Source organism: Dama dama, chromosome 12 (genome assembly GCF_033118175.1).
Source record: "Dama dama isolate Ldn47 chromosome 12, ASM3311817v1, whole genome shotgun sequence".
NCBI lineage: Eukaryota > Metazoa > Chordata > Mammalia > Artiodactyla > Cervidae > Dama > Dama dama.
In genome coordinates, this window is record NC_083692.1 from 83,795,449 (window position 1) to 83,819,671 (window position 24,223).

The following is a 24,223-nucleotide window of genomic DNA, read 5'->3' on the forward strand; positions in this document are numbered from 1 at the left end:
GCATTAGCCGCCGCCCGGCTGGCTCGGCCGCGCCGCAGTCCCGGCCGGCCCGCGAGCCATGGCCCAGCCCGGCGAGGAGACTCTGCCAGGGCCCGAGACCGCGGTGCAGATCCGCGTCGCCATCCAGGAGGCCGAGGACGTGGAGGAGCCGGAGGACGAGGAGGAGGGGACGGAGGCACGGGCCGCCGGGGACCCGGCTCGGTACCTCAGTCCCGGCTGGGGCAGCGCCAGCGAGGAGGAGCCGAGCCGCGGGCACAGGTAGGCGCGGCCCGGGCCCGGGTGGTAGCCACCGACCCCGCGTCCTGGCCGAAGCCGAGTTGGGGGGCCGCGACAAGGCGGGCACGGCGGGTCTTCGGCCCCGCCGCCCGGGTGCTGCCCGGGGCCGTCCCGCGGAGTCGGAAGCGGCTCTGGGCGGTCGTCGGTGCCCGGGTCCGCAGTCCGGCAATCCCACCAAGACTCCCGGGGCCGGCGGCGGGGATCTGAGGGGCCTGGGCGTGGGGCATACTCTGGGACCCGGGGAAAGTCCTTCCTGGGCCAGCCTCGCCATCTTCTCTCCAGAGGAGACTCTGCTTGCCGCTGAGTTCAACCAAAGACCCTCCAAAAAAAGCCTCACTCAGCCCAGCCTTCACTTCCGGAGCCGCCCCACCTCCCCAGGAGAGTGGTCCCACCTAGCCTCCACTGTCACCATTGCCCTGAATGCTTCTCAGTCCGAACGGGGCCGGGGAGGCGGGGAGCTGGCCAGGCAGAGTTGACACTTGCTGCTGGGAGATCCGAGGACGGTTGATTTCGTGGTGTAGAGAGCTCACGTGCCCCGATTTGGGATCAGTTCAGGGCATGCTGCTTCATCCTGCTCTGCTGGGGGATTCCCGTTTTCATTCACCTCCTCCAGATTTCTAAGCGTGCATCATCACTTTGCTGCCTTGGAGTGGGGTTCCTGGGTAATGGGTAGTCAGTCTAGCGCAAGAAACCACCTGCCTAACCTCACCTCTGGGCCCTCATCTCTATTATCAGCCGGAGACCTTAGTCTTGTGTCCACTAACACCCAGGCTTCAGGACTGTGATATTTCTAACTGCTGTTGAAAGGAGACGCGGTATGGAGCATCCCTAGAAATGAGGGTAGGGCAGTGATAGAACTTGTAAATTCTGGGAAATTCCATGAGGCACTTCTTAAGAGCCCTCTTTCTTCAGGGACTCAGTGCACACACTTTGAGCTGTCAGAGCTCTGCAGAATTATTCCCTGGCAGGCACATTTTTACTTCATTGGGAGAATACTCAAGGGTTTGAGGATACAAACCCTAGTTCTGAGGGGCCAGAACTATTCCTTTTCACTACCTGATGTTTTCATAGTGGAAGAGGTCTGGGTTTAAGGACCCAGAGTTTCAGGGCCATTCAGAGATACTCTAGGAGGAAAGTCCAGCCCAGCTGTTTAGTGCAGGAAAGCTGAGCCATAGGAGATGACACAAGAGATTAGTACACAATATCAGTACTTTACTGTAAAGTCAGATTTATTCATTCACTCAGCTCTGTGCTGAGTTTTTTCTTTTTTCTTTTCCTATTTGTTGGCTGTGCATTGCAGCATGCAGGATCTTAGTTCCCTGAGCTGGGGTTGAACCTGGGCCACCTGCAGTGAAAGTGAGGAGTCCTAACTACTGGACCACCACAGAAGTCCCCATGCTGAGTATTGAGAATATAAAAATAATGAGTCACTGACATCTCACAGTCTTGAAAAGGCAGTTAGCTAGTCAAAATAATTTCAGAGTTTGTGTCAAATAGCCCAGAGTGACGTATTCTGCTGCCTTTATTTGCCTATGACTGTGGCAAAGAGCTGTTACCTATCCTGGGGACTGCACGTGGAGACTGTACCATTAGCCCGGATCAAAGCCCTCCTTATTTCCCTAGGGAGCCCTAGGAGAACACAGGCCCTTCTTTCAGGGGGTAGGGGCTTCTTATCCTCACCCCCAACACTCTCCCTCCAGAGCCATCCTCTCTCCCAGCTCCAGGGGAGTATTCAGCCTGACCCTCCTGCTGCCCGCTGGCATAGAGTTGACCCCAGATAATCCCTGGGGCTCTTCAGGGTGGTGGAGCTGACAGAGCCCAGCAGGCAAACCCCCAGCGCACAAGGAGAGTACAGCCAAGAATAGGAACCACGCTGTCCCCTGTTTGGGCCAGCCTGGCACAACAGCGGCCACCGCCCTTTATGAATACTTCTGGGCTCCCAGAGCCTGCAGGAGAAAGCCCAGGTTCCTAAACCCGCTGGTTGAGGTGGGCATCCACCCACATCATCCCTCAACCCATCGCTTCCTTTCCTGCCTGTTTTAACAATTCCTGCTCCCCAGTGCCGAGCCCCCCCAGAGCCCTGAACACAGGGTGCCTTTTTGTGTCCCTGTATCTTTGCACTCCCACCTCTGATCCCTCTGATTGATTTCTAGTCACCTTAAAACTTTGCATCATCCCCACCATCCTCAGTCCCTACCCCAAAGCCGAGTTTGTGTTCTCTGTGTTGTGTAGTACTCTGTACACACCCCAGTGCTAATTTTGTCTCCCTCATAAAAATATGAGTTCCATGAATTCAGGGACCACATTGACCTTGTTATCACTGTATCCTTAGCTCCCCAGCACAGCACGTGGCACCTAGTGGGTGCTCTGTAAATACCTGTTGAATGAATGAGTGTCTCTCTCATCACAGTCACTCCAGGAAGTTGAAATAGTTGTGTGTTTCTCCTCTTCTAGACAGTGAGGTCTTTGAAGGTAGCAACTTTGCCTTAATCTTCTTCATATCCCCAGTACCTAGCCCAGTACCTGACTTATCCCTGAGGAACAGGGAAAAAATGGAATTAAGGAAAAATCTTTATAATCCCTAAATGTTCACTAGTCTTACCCCTCACCTTGCTTTCTAAAAAAGTGTCTTTTCTCTTATTCTCACCTTTTTAACATAAAAAAAATCAGACATAAATGTGAAAGAGAAGTAATGTGAGCATTTGTATACCTACCATCTATATTAAACAGTTGTTAGTATTTTGCCATATTTGTTTGATGGATATATAATGTGTGTGATTTTTCCCTAAACTATTTGGAAGTATGTTGTACACAAGATTTATCCCCTAAGTACCTCATTTTGTAGCTTTTAATAATGACATTTTCCTATAAAATCATGATACTGCTATTGCAACTAAGAAAATTAACCATTTTTGTTGTTACTCAGTCCCTCAGTCGTGTCTGACTCTTTGAGACTCCATGGACTGCAGCATACCAGGCTTCCCTGTCCTTCCTGTCCTCCACTATTTCCCGGAGTTTGCTCAAACTCATGTCCATCGAGTTGGTGATGCCATCCAACCATCTCATCCTCTGTCGCCCCCTTCTCCTCCTGCCCTCAATCTTTCCCAGCACCAGGGTCTTTTCCATTGAGTTGGCTCTTTGCATCAGGTGGCCAAAGTATTGGAACTTCAGCTTCATAACTACCTAATAGAATCCCTAAAATAATCTGATAGCCAAGTTCCATATTCATGTTTTCCCTAATTGTCCCACATTACATTTTACAGCTGCTCTTTTCCTCTTCAAACCAGAACACAAGCCAGATCAAAACAGTCGCCTATTATCTCTCTTTAGAATCTTTTAATCTAGAGCATCCCCACTTTTTAAAATGGTTTCCTATTTTAGAAATAAGAGCCCAGATGTCTTGATGAATGTTTCACTGTTTGAACTGGTCTGGTTATGTTCTCATCCTCTAGCTTAACTTGCTCCTTTGTACCATGTGTTTCCCATGAGTTCAAGTTAGTGCTAAAGGATTGGTTAGATTCAGTTAAACATTTTGGCAAGAACAATTTGGGGGCACTACCATGAACTTGTCCTATGACCACAGGCAGCATCCAGCATTTGTGGATGCTAAACTTGACTTCTTGATTAAGGTGATCCCTCCATTGTGATTAACAACATCTGGGCTTCTTGTGGATTTTCTTTGACTTTTCACCTAATGGTGTTAGCATCCACTGATGATCGATGCTTACTTACTTGAGTCAGTTCATTGGAAATTACACATTGATGATTTTCTCATTTTATTATTCTTGGTACATTTATTAGCTGACATTCTTATGTAAAATAGACCTCTCTCTGATCATCTGGGATTGAACAAGTGTTCCTCTTAAAGAGGCAAGCAGATGGGGAGGTGGGAGGGAGGTTCTAGAGGGAGGGGACATATACTTATGGCTGATTCATGTTGTTGTATGCAGAAACCAGCACAACATTTTAAAGCAATTATCCTGCAATTAAAAAAAAAAAAAAAAACAAGCAAAAAAGAGGCAAGCAGAAATGAGCACTTCCTTTCCTTTTCCCCCTCATGTTTTATTTAAAGTTTATTTAAGTTTATTTTTATTTTCTTCCAGTTTTATTGAGATATAATTGACTACAGCATTGTATAAGTGTAAGGTGTACAAAATAATGGTTTGACTTGCTTAGATCGTGAAATGATTACCACAGTAAGTTTAGTGAATGTCCATCATCTCATATAGATACAAAATAAAAGAAATAGAAAATAATTTTCTCCTTGTGATGAGAACTCTCAGGCTTTACTTTCTTAACATGTTTCATATGTAGCATACAGCTCTGTTAATTATATTTATCATGTTGTACATTAGATATCTTGTACTTATTTATCTTATAACTGGAAGTTTGTTATCTTTTGACCACCTTCATCTAGCTCCCCCTTCTCTCACCTATCCTCTGCCCCTGGTAACCACAAGTCTAATTTCTTTTTCTGACCTTGTTAGTTTGTTTTTGAAGTATAATTAACCTCCAGCACTATGTTATTTCCTGTTACATTATAGTGATTATAGTGATTCAATGCTTCTGAACATTTCAAAATGATCACCACTTAAGTCTAGTTATCATCTCTCACCAAACAAAGATATTACATAATTATTGACTATATTCCCCTTGCTGGACATTTCATGCCCGTGACTCATTTATTTTGCAGCTGAAAGTTTGTACCTCTTCATCTCCCTCACCCATTTCTCTCCTTCTCTGCCCCCTCCCCTGCAACCACCAGTGTGTTCTCTGAATCTGTTTTGTTCTGTTCTGTTCACTTGTTTTTTAGCTTCTACATGTAAGTGAAATCATACAGTCTGTGTCATTCTGTGTCTGACTTATTTCATTTAGCATACTACCGTCTAGTTCCATTCATGTTGCAAACGAGAAGATTTTATTTTATTTTTTTTAACGATTGAACAATATTCCTCTGTGTGTGTGTGTGTGTGTGTGTGTGTGTGTGTGTGTGTATTCCTCATCTTTATCCATTCATCTGTTTATGGACACTTAGGTTGCTTCCATATCTTGGCTATTTTCAATTATGCTATAGTAAACATAAGGGTGGATATATCTTTTATAATTAATATTTTAATTTTCTTCCAATAAATACTCAGGAGTAGAATTGCTAGATCATATGATAGTTCTATTTTTATTTTTTAAGGACTCTCCATCTTGTTTTCCATAGTGGCTGCACCAACTTACATCCCCACCAGTGGTGATGAGGGTTCCTTTTTCTGCATATCCTTGCCAACACTTGTTATTTGTTGTCTTTTTGATAATAGCCGTTATGACAGCTGTTAGGTAATATCTTATTGTGGTTTTGATTTGTATGTCCCTGTAGTGATGCTGAGCATTTTTCAATGTGCCTGTTGGCCATCTGTGTGTCTTCTTTGCTTTCTGATACTAGATATTCTAGGCTTAATTTATACTTTTGTCATGATATGTATCCTTTCCACAGGAATCCCTGTTTTTTCAAATACTAGGTGGGAGGTATTTAGAAACCAAGGCCTGAAGTTAAAAGTGCTAATCTCTACTGGGGCATCATTGCTTTCAAGTCCTTTCAATAGAGTTAGGAAATATATATTTAGGAAATATATTTTTAACAAATAAGTTTATATTGATAATTCCAATTCAGATTTATATAATACTATCAGTATGAATAATAAAACCACTGAACATACCTGCCCTTCCTTTAACAAACAAAAACATCTAGGTTTCTTTCTCTCTGTGATGTGTCAGGGCCATTGCCCAAGGCTATCTTTTCCCTGTTCTAGGTGATGTTAATAGATGCTTTCATTTATTAATGCCAATTGTGTGCCAAGGTTGTAACTATGTACCTTGTATACATTATCTCTGCTCCGCACCATAAACCATTATTTAGATGTGGAGAGACATTCACTTGCTATACTTTTCCTAGGCCCTAGGAAATATGCCAGAATAGCATAGTAGAAGACAGGATCAGAGAGGAAGGAAGGTCATGATCTCTGTAATAAATATGTAGGAACCCATGGACCAGCCATACATAGCATGGAGCCCTTCCATCTCCAGTGGATCTTCCCAACCGAAGAATCAAACCCTGGTCTCCCACATTGCAGGCAGATTCTTTACCATCTGAGCCCCCAGGGAAGCCCTGGAGCCTCTGCTAGTGGCATCCAAAATGTATTTATTCTCGTGGTGCCTTTTCCAGAGTTGGTATGTTCCTGTATATCCTATAATTGTTTTCAGTCTGTCTTCTCGAAATTCTGTCTTTTCAATCTTCCCTCATGTTTTTAAATTGAATTATCAATTTGGTTGCCTTTCTGAACCTTTTCAGATTCACTGTCTTTTTCTAGAGGCAAGTCAAAAGGAACATCACATAATGATACTGGGTCCTAGCATTTTTCATAAATGTTATTTTCTCCTCTGTGTTCCATATTGCTGTCCATTATTTTCCTGTCCTTGGTGACTAAACCGCCACATGTTAGACTCTCCACAAGGATAGACAATGAGCCCAAGAAATGTTTTCTGTATTGAAAGTCTTAGGAGGAGCTCATTGCTCCACCGTTTTAGTTTGGCTATTTTCTTTTGTAAGGTATCATTTGATTAACCACTCAATTAACATCCAAAGTAGCTTGAGATTTTTTGAGAAAAATCAGCCTTGGAGATTTTATGCTGCCCTTGTTCCTCCAAATAATTTACAAATGTAATAAATATTTCACCACTGGTCTGTGCAGCCCCGTTATCTGTTTAAAATGTATCCTTTATTTCTATGCTTTGTTGCCATTTCTAGCAGGTTTATAAGAATATAAGAACTCATCACCACTCCCAATTTATAATGCTTTATTTAAAGCAAAACAATAATGTAAACAGAAAACTTTTTCACAGTGAAACCCACAAACTTTATCTCTAAAAGAATCCTGATAAGTGATTTGCCCATACAAAAACAATTCATCTTACCTTGGTGATGCTTTTTAAATTTCTGCTGTGTTCAAGTTTCTGGGTAGAATGAGAAAAATCAATATGAATCCTGCCATCCCAGAATTTAGAGCTCAGGGCACTAATAAGATATGCACACAAGTAGCTCTAATACAAGTAGACACAAGTACTTGGAGAAGTTGAAATTGTTCTCTTCCTGGGAGAGTTGCGTTTGAGATGGATCTTGATGTGTGGCTAGGATTCAGACCTGAGAGAGAGGGATATTCACGGAGATGAGAGCTGAATGCACAAAGAAGGCATAGAGTCCAGAAACCTTGTGCTACTTACAGGGAACTGTAAGTCTTTTATTTGCTTCAAAGGATCTGCATGAAAGGAGACAGAAGTAAATTTGGAAGCTGGCTACAGGCAGATTCTAAGTGAATCTGAATAAAGAGCTAAGGATTTGTGCTTTTATTTAATAAGAAATAGAAAAATTATTAGTATTAATGCAGAGCAGTTGTATTTTATAGCTGTTCTTGAAAACATGTAATAAAACACAAAATAGAGGAGACTGTAGCCCAAAATACAACAGGAAGTGGCGGGAGGTGGGGAGAACTCTAGAAAGGCTGTTGTAGGGAAGTATGCAGAGGATGCAACAGTGAAAAGGGATGCTGATATATGAGAGGTAATTTAAATTCTTCCTTTAGAACAGTTGCCTAGTCTCTCTGCCTGTCAGTGAAAGATAGCAAGCAACATGCCCTTTACTTCCCAGGGGAAAAGAAACCAGATAATTTTCTAAAGGAACCGAATGAACTACATGGTGATCTAGGGCTGCTAGGGTAGAACTGGCACCTGATAGAAGGCTCCTACTTAATGATTCCCTTCCTGCTCACTCTGAAGCAAAGTCTGCCATTTGGCGTGCCCCGCCCACACGTGTAGAGCCACCTAAGGAAGAAAAGCAACAGGAGTATACAGCGAGAGGGGCCTGCACACCTTAGACCTTCGTTCTTCTAAGTGAATAGCTATGGAACCGTAGTTCCGTACTCCTTATGTATGGACTTCCTTCCAAGGTGTACAGTACGGAAGGGGAGAAAAAGGAGTCGTTTCACACTGTAGTCACCTGACGAATACTTACAGTCAGGCAATCAGGGTCACCATCCACAATAGTCAGTCATGTTGGTAGTTTGTACCGCATGACGTGATGAGAATGGAAATTTACATCTGTGACCCTCTTCCCAAAAATTCATGTCCCCGTCTAAGCATGAGAAAAATATCAGACAAATCTGAATTGAGGGACATTCTACAGTATACCTAACCAGTACTCCTCAACATTGTCAAGGACATCAAAAGCGAGGAAAGTCTGAGAAAGTGTCATAGCGAAGAGAAAAGAGACACAGTGATTAAATGTAACATGGGATGGAATCTTGAAACAGAAAAAGGTATCAGGTAAAAACTAAGGAAATTTGAATGAAGTATGGACTCTAATAATAATGTATAAATATGAATTCATTGTACCATACTAATGCAAGATAACAGTAGAATTCTGGTGTTGGATATATGGGAAATGTATGCTATTTTCACAAATTTTCTGAATTCTAACCTAATACTATTATAAAACAAATTAATTAAAAAAATTTTTTTAAAGAAAAAGACAACTTGTTTACCTGTCATGTGAAGGAAATCAATGACATGAAAATTAAATGGGAAAACTGACCCCAGAGGATATAGAGGCAACACTGTTGAAAACAAAAGAGATTGTTAAAAATTACATCAGTCAGTTCAGTTTAGTCGCTCAGTCATGTCCGACTCTTTGCGACCCCATGAATCGCAGCACGCCAGGCCTCCCTGTCCATCACCAATTCGTGGAGTTTACTCAAACCCTTGTCCATCGAGTCAGTGATGCCATCCAGCCATCTCATCCTCTGTCGTCCCCTTCTCCTCCTGCCCCCAATCCCTCTCAGCATCAGGGTCTTTTCCAATGAGTCAACTCTTCGCATGAGGTGGCCAAAGTACTGGAGTTTCAGCTTCAGCATCAGTCCTTCCAATGAACACCCAGGACTGATCTCCTTTAGGATGGACTGGTTGGATCTCCTTGCAGTCCAAGGGACTCTCAAGAGTCTTCTCCAACACCACAGTTCAAAAGCATCAATTTTTCGGCGCTCAGCTTTCCTCCCAGTCCAACTCTCACATCCATACGTGACCACTGAAAAAACCATATACTTGACCAGACGGACCTTTGTTGGCAAAGTAACGTCTCTGCTTTTTAATATGCTGTCTAGGTTGGTCATAACCTTCCTTCCAGGGAGTAAGTGTCTTTTAATTTCATGGCTGCAATCACCATGAAATTGGGCTGCAGTGATTTTGGAGCCCAAAAAAATAAAGTCTGACACTGTTTCCACTGTCTCCCCATCTATTTCCTATGAAGTGATGGGACCAGATGCCATGATCTTAGTTTTCTGAATGTTGAGCTTTAAGCCAACTTTTTCACTCTGCTGTTTCACTTTCATCAAGAGGCTTTTTAGTTCCTCTTCACTTTCTGCCATAAGGGTGGTGTCATCTGCATATCTGAGGTTATTGATATTTCTCCCGGCAATCTTGATTCCAGCATATACTCCAGTTAGTACCCTGAGGGAATTTAAGATACTGTGTCCACAAAGCAGCAACAGGGCCCTGTGTAAAACAGACAGTGAATGGGAGGCTGCTATATAGCACAGACAGTCAGCTCGGTGCTGAGACGACCTGCAGGGGTGAGTCGGGGAGAGGCTGGCAGGGAAACCCGAGAGGGAGGAGAGACACGTTTACATACGGCTAATTCACCTCGTTGTACAGCGGAAACCAGCACGACGTTGTAAAGCAATTATACTCCAATTTAAAAAAGAGAAGTAAAATAAGACATACATGTAAAAACAGGATGCTCTTAAAAGGGAACAGTCTGAAGAAATAAAAAAATTTTTAAAGACTAATTACTGAAATTTTAAAATTCACTGGAAAAGGTTAGAAGATAATGTCAAGGAAATCTCTTCGCATGTCTTTGATTTACGTTCAAAGACAAAATATGAGCGAAAATAATAGATGTAGAGGATCAACCCAAGTAGTCAGCCAACTAACAGTATTTTAAGAAAAGAAGTGTAATCTTAGCAAATGCCTTCTCCCTGTGGTGACCAGTGTTTATGTAGTCATAATATTAATAATAACGTACAACTGATTGACTTTTAAATGTTTATTAACTATAGACAAAGCAGGAAATAGTAGTTCTGGAAGAGACAGTAAATATTAAGAACCATGACACTAGGAAATAAACGCACATCTGATAAAGTTTGGGAAGTTGGAAATGTAAGAAAAGATGAAGGAAAAGGAGGGATGATAATATGCACATTGTATGTTATGAGGAACTGAGAAATATTTTTTAATGTTAGTGGAATAAGAAACAGAATTTTAAGTATATTATTTAGAAACACAGGGAAGGCTAATAGAAAAAACCAAAAATAGCATAAAATTTAAAAGTTAGAAGAGGAGGCTTTGACCCCCCAAATCCTTATTTTGTATAATAGGACACGAACAGAGAATTTTGGAAATTGCTAAGTGATATGTAGAGCTGTGAACTTAGAGAATTATAAGGAGGTCGTATAGAAATTCAGTGGTTGGCTCTCTGGGCAAGATGGCGGGGGGGCGAGGCTGGTGTGACTTTAGGGCAGCTGCACCTTTCTCGGCAAGATCTCGCTACTTTGGATGTTTCCAAGTTGACGCCACTTTCACATGAAGTTATCAGCAGACGAGCCACAGTTAATATAGGTACAATTGGTCACGTAGCTCATGGGAAATCTACAGTTGTAAAAGCTATTTCTGGAGTCCACACTGTCCGTTTCAAAAATGAACTGGAAAGAAATATTACAATCAAACTTGGCTCTGCCAATGCTAAGATTTATAAACTTGATGACCCAAGTTGTCCTCAGCCAAAATGTTATAGATCCTGTGGAAGTAGCACACCCGATGAGTTTCCTACAGACATTCCAGGGACCAAAGGGAACTTCAAATTAGTCAGGCATGTTTCCTTTGTTGACTGTCCTGGCCACGATATTCTGATGGCTACTATGCTGAACGGTGCCGCAGTGATGGATGCCGCTCTTCTGTTGATAGTTGGTAATGAGTCTTATCCTCAGCCTCAGATATCTGAACACTTGGCTGCTATAGAAATCATGAAACTGAAGCATATTTTGATTCTACAAAATAAAATTGATTTGGTAAAAGAAAGCCAGGCTAAAGAACAGTATGAACAGATCCTTGCATTTGTTCAAGGTACAGTAGCAGAAGGCGCTCCTATTATCCCAATTTCTGCTCAGCTAAAATACAATATTGAAGTTGTCTATGAGTACATAGTAAAGAAAATTCCAGTGCCCCCAAGAGACTTTACTTCAGAACCCAGACTTATTGTTATTAGATCATTTGATGTCAACAAACCTGGCTGTGAAGTTGATGACCTTAAGGGGGGTGTAGCTAGTGGTAGTATTCTAAAAGGAGTGTTAAAGGTGGGCCAGGAGACAGAAGTCAGACCTGGTATTGTTTCCAAAGACAGTGAAGGAAAACTCATGTGTAAACCTATCTTTTCCAAAATTGTATCACTTTTCGCAGAGCATGATGATCTTCAGTATGCTGCCCCAGGAGGTCTTATTGGAGTTGGAACAAAAATTGACTCCACTTTGTGCCGGGCTGAGAGAATGGTGGGGCAAGTACTTGGTGCAGTTGGAGCTTTACCTGAGATCTTCACAGAATTGGAAATTTCCTATTTCCTGCTTAGATGGCTTCTAGGTGTTCTCACTGAAGGAGACAAGAAAACAGCGAAAGTACAAAAGCTAAGAATGAAGTGTGTATGGTGAATATAGGATCCCTGTCAACAGGAGGAAGAGTTAATGCAGTCAAGGCTGATTTGGGCAAAATCGTCTTGACTCATCCTGTGTGCACAGAAGTAGGAGAAAAAGTTGCACTTAGCCGAAGAGTTGAGAAACACTGGCATTTAATTGGTTGGGGTCAAATAAGAAGAGGAGTGACAATCAAGCCAACAGTAGATGATGACTGAAGAATTAAATAACAGATTTGGATGAAGTTGGAATTTCTCTTAACAACCTAGGGGTATATTTTCAGAACAATACTGGGAAAGTAATTTCACAGCTCATTACCTTAGTAGTAGCTGTAAGGTTATTCTCATTTTTTGGTGATGAAAATTTAACCTCTAGTACTGAAATAGAGCCTACAATAAATGTAGCAATTAGCATCATGTTGGATTGAATCTACATTTTACCAGAAATTAATCATTCCCAAATAATGTCTAATTTATACGTCAGTGCAGATTTGAAAGGAAACTGCTACAACCAGACTTTGCTGTAGTAGACATACCACTGAACCTGTTTGAAGTAAAGTCTTTGTTCTTATTTTTCATGATTCATCTTTGAGTAGCTCCAGGTTTGAAGGATTATTGTAGCAGTAAAAACTTGACAAATTCTCAAAAACCAACTTCCCTTTCCCCATATTTTATGTTGCTTTATTTTTTAAAATTTTGGGTGAAAATAGATTCAAATAAAATTATCCTTTCAGGCAAAAAAAAAAAAAGAAAAAAAGAAATTCAGTGGTTGAACAGAGGTTGCATTTAGGAAAGGGTGGAGTGGGAGATTGTTGCCTTCTCTCCAGGTTCTCTACTATTTTAACTTTCTTCTGTATATATGTATTACTTTAATTTTCAGAATTATTTTTTATAAGTTACTAATAGGGTCCAAGGGAAAAGTAATGAGAACAGTTGGAATGAAAAAGAGAACAGATGGGAGACACTGCAGAATAAAATCAACACTTGATAACGACTCAATTAGGGGGCAAAAGAGAAGGCTGAAAAATGCATCTTAGGTTTTGAATCTAAGCACACAGAAGAGAATGTAGGGAAAATGGTGGGACAATTTGGGAGGGAAGATATGTGATTATTACAGGATCATAGCACAATAGTTAAAAAGTGGCCGATGTTCATATATAAAGACTATAAACTTCTTTAATGTTTGTGAAGGATACATGGTCTTTTGTGTTCAAAGTCTGTCACAAGAACCAGGAAACAGTGCAGCAGGCTCCCGTATTTAAACTAGGCTTTCCTGCTCTTCCGTGATTCCCCTTGGGAGATGCACAGTTGCTCTGACGGCACCCATGCAGAGGGGGGGTCCTCTGAGTACAAGCAGCTCACCTCTGCACTCACACAGGGGGTTTTTCTATCACCTCCCAGTACTGCCCACCTGCTCTGGAATTTCTGGTTACTTGCTCACCAGGTGCAAATAACCTAGGACGCACCTCCCAACACATTATGGATTATCTACTGAGAGATGGTGTGAAAATAAGATGAGCTGCCCATGTAGAATGTCTCCTGGTGAGCAGGCCTAGGCTCAGTCCTACCTGAGGCTGAGTTCTGCAGAAGGTGGCAGTTTGATTCTGGGTATATTGATATTGAAGGAATATCAGCCTATCCACATGGAAACATCCGGCTGGCAGTTGGGCATTGAGGAGTGGACCTGAGTGAGAGCAGGATGGAGGGGTGGGAGGAGAGGCAGCCTTGAGTCAGATGACCCAGCCAGCAGCTGAAGTGTGGAGATTGTCGGGGGACAAAGAACCAAGGAAAGATCCTGGGGGAATCCCTGCATTTAGAAATGGGAGGGAGGAGAAAGACAAACCGGAAAGGGCAGTCAAATGGGGAGAAAAACTAGAACAACTCTTGTAAGTCCAGAGGGAGACTGTCAAGAAGAAGGTGACCAGCTGTGTCCCATTGTATAGCCAGGGGCAGGAGACTAAGACGGAGAAAAGGCACCCAGATAGAGCAAATGAATTTTTTGGTGGATGTCCAGACATGCAGATAAGCTTGAGGAAGGTCTGGGCAATCTGATTGGATGAATTTTATTTTCTCGATCAAGTTGGAGGTAGAATCATCTGCAGAGAGTAAAGTCTTCCCGTGGGAATAATGGCCTTGGGAAGAATGGGAAGATCTGGCATAGGCACTGAAGAAATGGAGGAGCTGCATCATCTTCCTCCCATTATGTTTTATTTGCTCTGTTTTATTTCATTAGTGATAGCATCAACTGCTCTAGTTTGGGAGTAGGACTTCTTGGTCTGTGGGTCCTTTTGATGGTCTGGTCACCTCTGATATTAGCCATTTGTCATAACTTTGGTCGTTTTGCTCATACTCCTGAGTCCACCCAAAACTCTTTGCTGGTCATTATTGCACACATCACCACATTCCGTGCTATTTATTGTCACCCTTGTTAGCTGGGCCCAGAATTTCCTATGCATTTGTAGTTATTTTACCTGGTATATTCAACCTCTGTTTAACTATTGTCTAGGGCATAAACTTTCTCTAAAATCAAAATTTATCTTTCCATCTTGCATTAACCTTTTTCATTTCATTGTCCCACTGATACTTTTCCTGTGGCATGTTTTGAAGACCTCTTTTCTCAGTGTAGTTTACTATCCTAGGATTTGGCTGTAAGTAGGAGACCACTCCAGTGTTCTTGCCTGGAGAATCCCAGGGACGGCGGAGCCTGGTGGGCTGCCGTCTGTGGGGTCGCACAGAGTCGGACACAACTGAAGCGACTTAGCAGCAGCAGCAGGAGAAAACCCAAGTAACAAGTGAATTAAACAAATAGAATTTTATCTTCCTCTTATAATAATAATTCTGCAAGTAGGTAATTATATGAGTTGGTTCAGTAACTTGGTAATGTCAGAAAACCAATAATGAAAATAAACCAGGCCAAGCTGATTCTCTTGGCCTTTTCCTTATGATGGTAAAATTGCTGCTATCGCTCCAACCATTACATCCACACTCAGAACAGATTAAAGGGGAAGGAACAAGGCCAAGAGATGTTCACTGGTATGTTATTGGCCATAGCGTGACAAATGGCTGCCATGTGTAAGACAGATGGGAAAGTGAGCATTTAGTTTTTATAGCCTCCATAGTAAAGGAGGGTAAGTGAGAAAGAGTTTGCTATTAAATGTCAGGTGAGTCAGACTGGTGTCTGCCACAGGTGCCCTTCAGGACTTCTAAAATACTCAGCTTATCTGTTTAAGTTGCACTTGACCTGTTATCTCTAATGGGCTGCCTTAATGTATGCTCCTAGTTTATCATCACATTGTTAAAAAGCCTTTCTAGAAAACATACTCTTAAAGTTAATCTCTGTTTTTTTTTCTTTTACAAATGTACACATTTGTCTTGTGACATCAGTAAGGTGTTTAAAAAAACCACTTCCAAACTATCTACAGGCAAATAAATAAAACACTTCATTTTTAAAATCAACCAATGTCTGTATTTTATGCTAAATATAATTTCTGAATTTGAAAAATTAAGATAGATTTATTTAGTTTTTTCCTCTCCTGCCAGAATATTTGATTTTTGTTCTCATTTTGACTCTTACACAGTTGCTTTTTTTTTTAAGCTTGTGAGCCAGTGAAAATTTTACTGAAGTTGAAGGACTTACGTATATGAGTCTTTTGACTATCAACTGTCGCATTCATAGATTCTTTTACTTTATGAGCCCCATTTTTAATTGGTTGATTATTTATTTGAACTCTCTAAGCCCTTTTGGAGAAGGAAATGGCAACTCCAGTATTGTTGCCTGGAAAATCCCATGGACAGAGGAACCTTGCAGGCTACAGTCCACGGGGTCACAAAGAGTTGGACACAACTGAGCGACTGGGCACGCATCACCCACCAAGCCCTTTGGGGAGCCTGGCCTGTTCTCCCAACACATTGGAAGTGCCTCGAGTGCTTTAGAAAGACTAGGATGATTTAGGGAGATTAAGTATGTGCCTCCATCCCAAGAGATGCTCTCTCTGCTCAGAATATGTTGACAGAAGTCCTGGGTCTGATGGTTAATGTTACTAGGCATCAAACCGCCACAAAGGAGAGAAGTTCTTTTTCTTTTCTCTGGAAGTAATTTTTAACCAATCCTGTGTATTGAATTATAAATACAGTGTTTATATTATACATAATTTGTAACTAAATATACAAAAGAGAACTCACTTTTGATGACTTATAATAATGGTGTCAACTATGATGTGGATAACCAGAAATTCCTTAAACTATTATGAAGATTTTATAGTCTCTTCATGAAATATTGGCCTTCTTAAAAAAAGCTTTGCCCAGTACTTCTTTGTCTAGTCCTGTGCTAATATTCTTGGAGAGAGGGAGAGGAAGTGTATTTAGGTGGAGCTGCTGGGGAAGGGGATTCATTTAGAGGGGCCCCAGTGAATGAGATTGTTTCCAGATTCCATGCAGTGTCCCAACAAAATGTGGAAGATATCATCTGAGCTGACTTTGGAGACAGAACATTTGAGTTTTAATCCTTTATCTGGCACTTATGACTGAATAAGTGAATGTATCACTTACTGAGCTGTCAGGGTATTCATAGATATTTCCACAAATTAATCAGTCTTCATCCAAGCCTATGAAGAAAGTGATCATCGTGAATCCCGGTTTACAGATAAGTGCTGAGGTGTGCCAGTGGAGTCCCTTGCCCAAGTTGACTCAGCTAATAAACACTGGTGTCAGGATTCAGACTCAGGCAGCCTAGCTCTAGAACCCCAGGACTCTTAGTCACTCTGCTAAACCATCTTGTAGAAATAGGGATTTGTGGGGTGGAGTGGGGAAGGAAGAATGAGTAGTGTGTATGAAAGGCATGCTGTCAACGGCAGAACAAAATACATGTTAATAGACGGTTAAACAAAAACTTGATTTCTTGGCTAGTTGGGGGCAAACTCTCCCCTTGTGACCGCGTGATTCTCACCTCTGAGGAGTCCAGTTCAGATATGAGCCATTACAATTTCCTGCAGCCACTCTAACAAAGAGCCACAAACTTCATGGCTTAGAACAGCGGAGGTGTATTGCTTCAGAGTTCTGGAGGCTGGCAGTCCAAGCTCAAGATGTCAGCAGGGGCTCTCTACTCTTGAGGTGCTGGGAAGGGTCTGTGCAGGCCTGTCTCCTAACTTCTGGTGGTTTGCTGGCAATCTTAGACACTCCTCGACTTCTGCCACATCTCCCTGACCTCTGCCTTCATTCATCCTCACGCGGTATTCTCCCTACTCTGTGAGTAGAATAGGGCCCACCCCCCAACTCTAGTATGATCTCATCCTTTAATTACGTTTGCAGGACGATTTTCCCAAGTGTCATCACACTCTGACATATCGGGGGTTAAGACTTCAACATATGAAACTTGGGGAGACAGAGTTTAACCCCTAACACTTCACGTCCCCTTCTGGTCTCAGTGGCGCCACGACGAGTGGGGGTGAGAACGAGCGAGATGACCTGGAGCAGGAGTGGCAGCCCCCAGACGAGGAGTTAATCAAGAAGCTGGTGGATCAGATCGAGTTCTACTTTTCTGATGAGAACCTGGAGAAGGACGCCTTCCTGCTAAAGCACGTGAGGAGGAACAAGCTGGGATATGTGAGTGTCAAGCTACTCACCTCCTTCAAAAAGGTGAGGCTTCATTCTCAGAAGCTGCTCTGAGGGTTTCGGGGGTGCTGTGGGTTGTGGTTCTAAATATTCTTTACCTCCTTGAAACTGATAACTAACAACTTTTTATTTCCTCTGAGCCCTGAAAAAGAGGGAAAAAATTATCAAGAGGAGGGAATTAGGATCATTATTAAGAATGTCCTCCAAGAAACTACCCTGATGGTCCAGTGGTTAAGAATCTGCCTTCCATTACAGGGGACATAGGTTCAATTCCTGGTTGGGGAACTAAGATTTCACATGCCACTGGGCAACTAAGCCTGTGCTCTGCAACTAAGATCCTTCACAACCAAATAAATAAATAAAAAGAAAAGAATGCCCTCCTACACTATTAAAAAGGTCCTGGGTGTTGAGATAAATCTCAGCTGGTAGCAGTTATGACATGACAGTACTTGTTCTTAGCAAAGTTCAAGGACTCTTGCTGGGCAAGTGGGTGGCCCGGAGGGTGCTTTGCCAGGACAGGAGGACTCAGAGGCCTTGAGAGACACCTACCAGGTCTTGTTGTTGTTCAGTCGCTAAGTTTTGTCCGACTCTTTGCAGCCCTGTGAACTGTAGCATGCCAGGCTTCCCTGTCCTTCACTGTTTCCTGGAGTTTGCACAAGTTCATATCCATTGAGTCGGTGATGCTATCTAACCATCTCATCCTCTGTCTCCCCCTTCTCCTTTTGCCTTCAGTCTTTCCCAGCATCAGGGTCTTCTCCAATGAGTTGCCTCTTTGCATCAGATGGCCACAGTATTGGAGCTTCAGCTACCAGGCCTAGAAAGATATGAAATCTAAGCTTTTCATTTGTAGAATTGAGTAAATAAGAGGTTCAGGGAGCTCTGGGAGATGGGCCTTCTCCAAGACTCCAGCCAGCTTTGCTATGTAATGCCAACATCCTCATCTATTTCTCTGCTATATAGATCCAGCAGCTGGGTTGTGCCTTTCCTACTTGTTGATGAGTTGACAGGCCAGTTGGAGTAAGAACTCGGTGTCTCCCTTGGGGGAAGTGTATTTACTCGAATGGAAAAACCCATGTGGCCTGTTGCATAACGGGATGTGTAACGAGTGGGTCCCAGCCCATTTGCCAGTGTACTTGATTAGAGAGCCTGGAGGAGGGCTTTCCTCCCAGAGTTCTTCTCTGCCTTGCCTGTTAGAATTCTCTGCCCTCTTCTCTTGATCTCTTTCCTTTATTCATTCACCAAACATATTTATTCTATATGCTGAGTGCAATGTTAGGCATAGGATATACAGAATGAATATGGCATTCTCCGTGCCCTGGCAAAGTCCAATCAGAGAGAGAGGCCAGTGAAGGATCACAATATGACCATCAATAGATCACATCAAGAGATCACCATCAATGTAATCACAGTAGACCATCAACCTGCAACAGAAGGAACAAAGTACTGTTTGGAGCTAATTGATCTGAACAGCTAACCCTGCTTAGAAGATTGAGAAGCCTTCCCAGAATTGGTGATGTTGAAATAGGATCTTGGAGGATGAGTAGGCATTTTCAAGGTATAGGAGAAGGGAAGGGGCATTTCAGGCTATGAAGGAAAGCCTACCCTGCCTCCTCACAGTACTTCTGCCGCCAGATATGAAGGAGGTTTCCCCACACCAAGCAATTCTGCTACATCAGCTGGACCTCCTGTGGTCTGACTCAGTTCTGGCACCATCTGCTTGGAGATAGCATCAGGTCCCACAGGTTCAGGATTCTGCACCCCTCTTCAGGTGCCAGTCACAAGTAGTACATCCCCAGAATCCACAACTTCTGTGCAACCCGGCTACAAATCAGAGGTTCTGATGACCCTTTGGCTTGGATTATTTGCTACAACAGCGCACAGAACTTAGGAAAAAGCTTAATTATATTTACCAGTTTATTAAAGAATACGGTAAAGGATACAGATGAACCTCCAGATGCAGAGACACATAGGGCAGGGTCTGGGAGGGTCCTGAGTGTAGGAGTTTCTGTCCCCATGGAACTGGCTATGACACCCTCCTGTAGGTTGGATGTGTTCCCCAGCCTAGAATCTCTCCAAACCCTGCACTTTTGGAATTTTTATTGGCCCTTCATCAAGTAGTCATGATCAGTTATAACTGCAGTTCCTGCCCCTCTCCCCTCTCTGGAGAATGGCAGGCAGGGCTAAAAGTTCCAAGCTCCAAATCATGACTGGTCTTTTCTGGTGACCAGCCCTGCCCCATCCAAGAGCCCACCCAGAGTCACCTTATTAGAACAAAAGATGTGCCTGTGCCCTTGTTGTTTAGTCACTGAGTCACTGCCGACCCTTTTGGGACCCAGTGGACTGTAGCCAGGCTCCTCTGTCCACGGGATTGCCCAGGCAAGAACACTGGAGTGGGTTGCCGTTTCCTTTTCCAGGGGATCTTCCTGACCTAGGGATCGAGCCCAGGTCTCCTGCATTGCAGGTGGATTCTTTACCACTGCACCCTCTGGGAAGCTCCTTCTTGTGCTCTTATCACTCAGAAATTTACAAAGGTCTTAGGAGCTAGAACCAGGGATGAAGACCAAATAAATATATTTCTTAGTATAAATCACAGTATCACACATATCCAGAGAACAGTGAGCAAGCCCTCACATCGAAAGTGTTTGTGGGGGACCCCAAAATGGAGCAACCAGTGGAATCATCCTGTACCTTCCTTTTTTCCTCCACAGAGACTCTTAAAGTGAGCCTAATTTTGTTTTATGCTTCCCACATAGCTCAGTCGGTAAAAAGCTGCCTGCAATGCAAAAGACCTGCGTTCAGTTTCTGGGTTGGGTAGATACCCTGGAGAAGGACTTGGCCACCCACCCCAGTATTCTTACCAGGAGAATCCCAAAGACACAGGACCCTGGCAGGCTACAGTCTGTGGGGTCGCAAGAGTTGGACACAACTTAGCGACATACTTGACTTGTATTTTGTTTCACTTTTAAGCTGCCACTTAAGTGGATCTGTTTAGGAGAGTTCTCCTCTGTTGAAAACTGGCTGCAGAATTGACACAGACTCCCCGACACCTCCAAAATGACAGCAAAGACCTTTTTCATTCTCAAAGATTTCCTGCTGCTCATAATAGGAAGCATATATGACAAAGGTAGGGGCTTCCCAGGTGGCACTAGTGGTAAAGAACCCACCTGCTAATACAGGAGACGTGGGAAATGCAGATTTGATCCCTGGGTTGGAAAGATCCCCTGGAGGAGGGCATGGCAACCCACTCCAGTATTCTTGCCTGGAGAATCTCATGGACAGAGGAGCCTGGTAGGCTGTGGTCCATAGGGTCGCAAAGAGTCAGACACGACTGGAGCAACTTAGCATGCACACGCATTACAAAGGTACTAACAGGGCAGTCACAGAGTTTCAAAAAGTCTCACCAAGCTCTGCTAATTGCACAAAGATGACAGCTGCCTGGTTCCTCTTCCCAGCTTGTACCCGGACACTCCTTCTCCAGGCTCACAGACCCAGGCCTGGGATGCTCAGTCCTAACTGAGGTTTTCCAGTGGCCCTGACTCCTGGCTTTGAGCAGCAGGTGCTGGGTCCTGCTTCTTTCTGGATTGGCCATGGTCTTCCAGCAGCTCCTCCAGCCCTCTAAGGCCAGGTTGCCTCCCCCAACACTCCTTGTCCAATCTTCCCCTCCTCTCCTGAGTGCTTCCTCCCTGACCAGCAATGGAAAAGGCTCCCCTGTGTTTGACCCCCACAGAGCCACTGTGTGGGTGTCCCATGACCCAGAACTGTCCCTTGGTCATCTTCTTCATGTTTTCTGGGTCCCTCATTGACTGTCCACCTGAAGTCCAGCCCTTTGCCTGGATCTGCTTCTCTCTGCCCTTGGCTCATGCCACAGTGATCAGCCCTGTAGGTCTGTGTGTAGGCGACTTGTGATTCTAGAACCCCAAGCCCCAGTCCGGGCCGTTTCACCCCGAGGCCACAGGACAGTGGACAGTGCTCTCTCCACAGGAGCTTGGCAGTACCAGTTCCCACACCTGCCCTGTTTGGGAGCCCTCCCTTCTTCATTCCGGGAAGTTTCTGTTTGAGTGCCTCTGCCCACTGTCTGTACTGGCTCAGGTTACCCACCCCACCCACCTCCACTGGCTCTTTGGGATGACTCATTCTCCATGGCATTCCCTTTCCCGGAAGGGGGCCTCTTGAAAATGACTGTTTTACAGTATAAATATAGCTTCCCTGGGCTGTAGCACTGATACACACAATTTCCACTAAAAGAAGAGGAGTGAGGGACTGTTTCATCATTCTCCTTGACACCCAAGTAGGATTTAATTCCTAGTCGAAACAGCCCACATCATTTTTAGGAGATATTGAAAGACCTTTTGGCACCTTCTGTGTATTAAATGCAGAAATATCACTTCAGAGAAGGATTCGAATGTTAAAATCTCCAGATCCTGTCAAAATGGTAGCATGTAATATTTGAAATATGGATACCACATAATATTTATTGACTACTCTGTGAGCTGGACACTACCCTAAGTTTTATATAAATGTGTATCTGGGTGTAGATATGTATATATTTCTCTATTCATTTAATTCTTATGACCGTTCTATGAGGTAGGCAATATTAATATCTCCATTTTACAAATGAGAAAGTTGAGGTACTGAGAGATTGAATAAGTCTTTAGGTCTTACTGCCAGTCAGAGGTGGACCTTGGAATTTTGTATCCAATAGACTTGTTTTGGATTTAACCGCTCAACTTGCACAGAATAGAATATTTCCATCACCTCAGAGAGATCTGTCGGACATCACTGCTCTAAACCATACTGCCTTGTTCATAGTTATGGAAAGTGTGTTCGTTCACTCACTAGGTTTTTGAGTGCCTGCACACACCAGGTATGATCCCAGATACTGGTGTTACCGGGGTAAGGAAAGGAGGGAGAGAGATTAGAGAGGACGCCAGGAGGACAAGGACAATAGGTACCATTTCCGATTTGCTCTGTGTTCTTCAGGTGAAGCACCTTACCCGGGACTGGAGAACCACAGCTCACGCCTTAAAGTACTCAGTGACCCTGGAGTTGAACGAGGACCACCGGAAGGTGAGGAGGACCACCCCTGTCCCACTCTTCCCCAATGAGAACCTCCCCAGCAAGATGCTCCTGGTCTATGACCTCTACCTGTCCCCCAAGCTGTGGGCCCTGGCCACCCCCCAGAAGAACGGAAGGGTTCAGGAGAAGGTGATGGAACACCTGCTCAAGCTCTTTGGGACCTTTGGAGTCATCTCGTCAGTGCGAATCCTCAAACCCGGGAGAGAGCTGCCCCCTGATATCCGCAGGATCAGCAACCGGTACAGCCAGGTGGGGACCCAAGAGTGTGCCATTGTGGAGTTCGAGGAGGTGGAAGCAGCCATCAAAGCCCACGAGTTCATGATCACAGAGTCTCAGGGCAGGGAAAGCATGAAAGCTATCCTGATTGGCATGAAGCCACCCAAAAAGAAACCATCCAAAGAGAAGAACCAGGACGAAGAACCCACCTCGAGCATCCACCTGAACAAGTCCCTCAACAGGAGAGTCGAAGAGTTGCAGTACGTGGGGGACGAGTCTTCCGCCAACAGCTCCTCTGACCCTGAGAGCAATCCTACATCCCCTATGGCTGGCCGGCGACATGCAGTTGCCAACAAGCTCAGCCCTTCCAGCCACCAGAATCTCTTTCTGAGCCCCAATGCTTCCCCGTGCTCAAGTCCTTGGAGCAGCCCCTTGGCTCAGCGCAAAGGGGTCTCCAGGAAATCCCCCCTGGCCGAAGAAGGGAGGCCGAACACAAGCGCCAGTCCTGAGATCATTCGCAAGTGCACGGACTCTTCCTCGGACAGCAGCGTCACTCCCTCTGGCAGCCCCTGGGTTCGGAGGCGCCGTCAAGCTGAGATGGGGCCGCAGGAGAAGAGCCCCCGAGCGAGTCCCCTGCTCTCTCGGAAGATGAAGACTGCAGATGGGCTACCGGTGGGCGTACTAAGGTTGCCCAGAGGCCCTGACAACACCAGAGGGTTCCATGGTGGACACGAGAGGAGCAGGGCCTGTATATAAATACCTTCTAATTTTAATACCAGCTCCACTGAACATCGCCTTTGTTTTCAAGGTCCTGACAAATACCTGGCATGACATTGAATGAAATTCACGTCCCCTTGGAAAGATTTTGTATACCTGTAGAACTCTTAATTTATATATTTGTAATATATATGAATTGCCTGGTATGCTCTGGTTTTAAGACCATCTTCTAGTTCAGAACACCCATTCCTCCCAGCATGACCATTATTTTGATAATGCCCAACTTGTGTGAATGGCTCATGCAGGGCTCTGGGACAGAGGCTGCCCAGAGAGAGCCTAGCAGTGGGTCTTTTCTTTGGGGCAGGATTCTTCTCTCCAGTGACTGAGCTGTCCTCAGTTGGCTGTGCAAGGGATTCCTGAATGCCCAAAGGAGTTCTGTTGTACAACAGCAACTAATTAAGCCAGTAGCATGGTGTTTTATATGACCAAATGTATGTTTCCTGTCAAGTGAATAAATAATAAAACACCTAACTGGGAGTGCTGGCTCTGAACCCA

The 24,223-nt window shown here is 44.0% G+C and overlaps 2 protein-coding genes across 2 annotated transcripts; both read left to right on the forward strand.

The window, feature by feature from the left end:
- On the forward strand, window positions 1–24,223 carry LARP6 (La ribonucleoprotein 6, translational regulator). The gene is made up of 3 exons (XM_061157955.1): window positions 1–258; window positions 17,473–17,683; window positions 22,640–24,223. Exons 1-3 carry the CDS (start codon window positions 59–61, stop codon window positions 23,705–23,707), a joined length of 1,479 nt encoding a protein of 492 aa, XP_061013938.1. The 5' UTR covers window positions 1–58; the 3' UTR covers window positions 23,708–24,223.
- LOC133065872 (eukaryotic translation initiation factor 2 subunit 3-like) lies at window positions 8,606–12,803 on the forward strand. The gene is given in 3 exon segments (XM_061156368.1): window positions 8,606–8,633; window positions 10,813–12,042; window positions 12,045–12,803. Coding segments are annotated over 3 exon segments (1,482 nt in total). The 3' UTR covers window positions 12,269–12,803.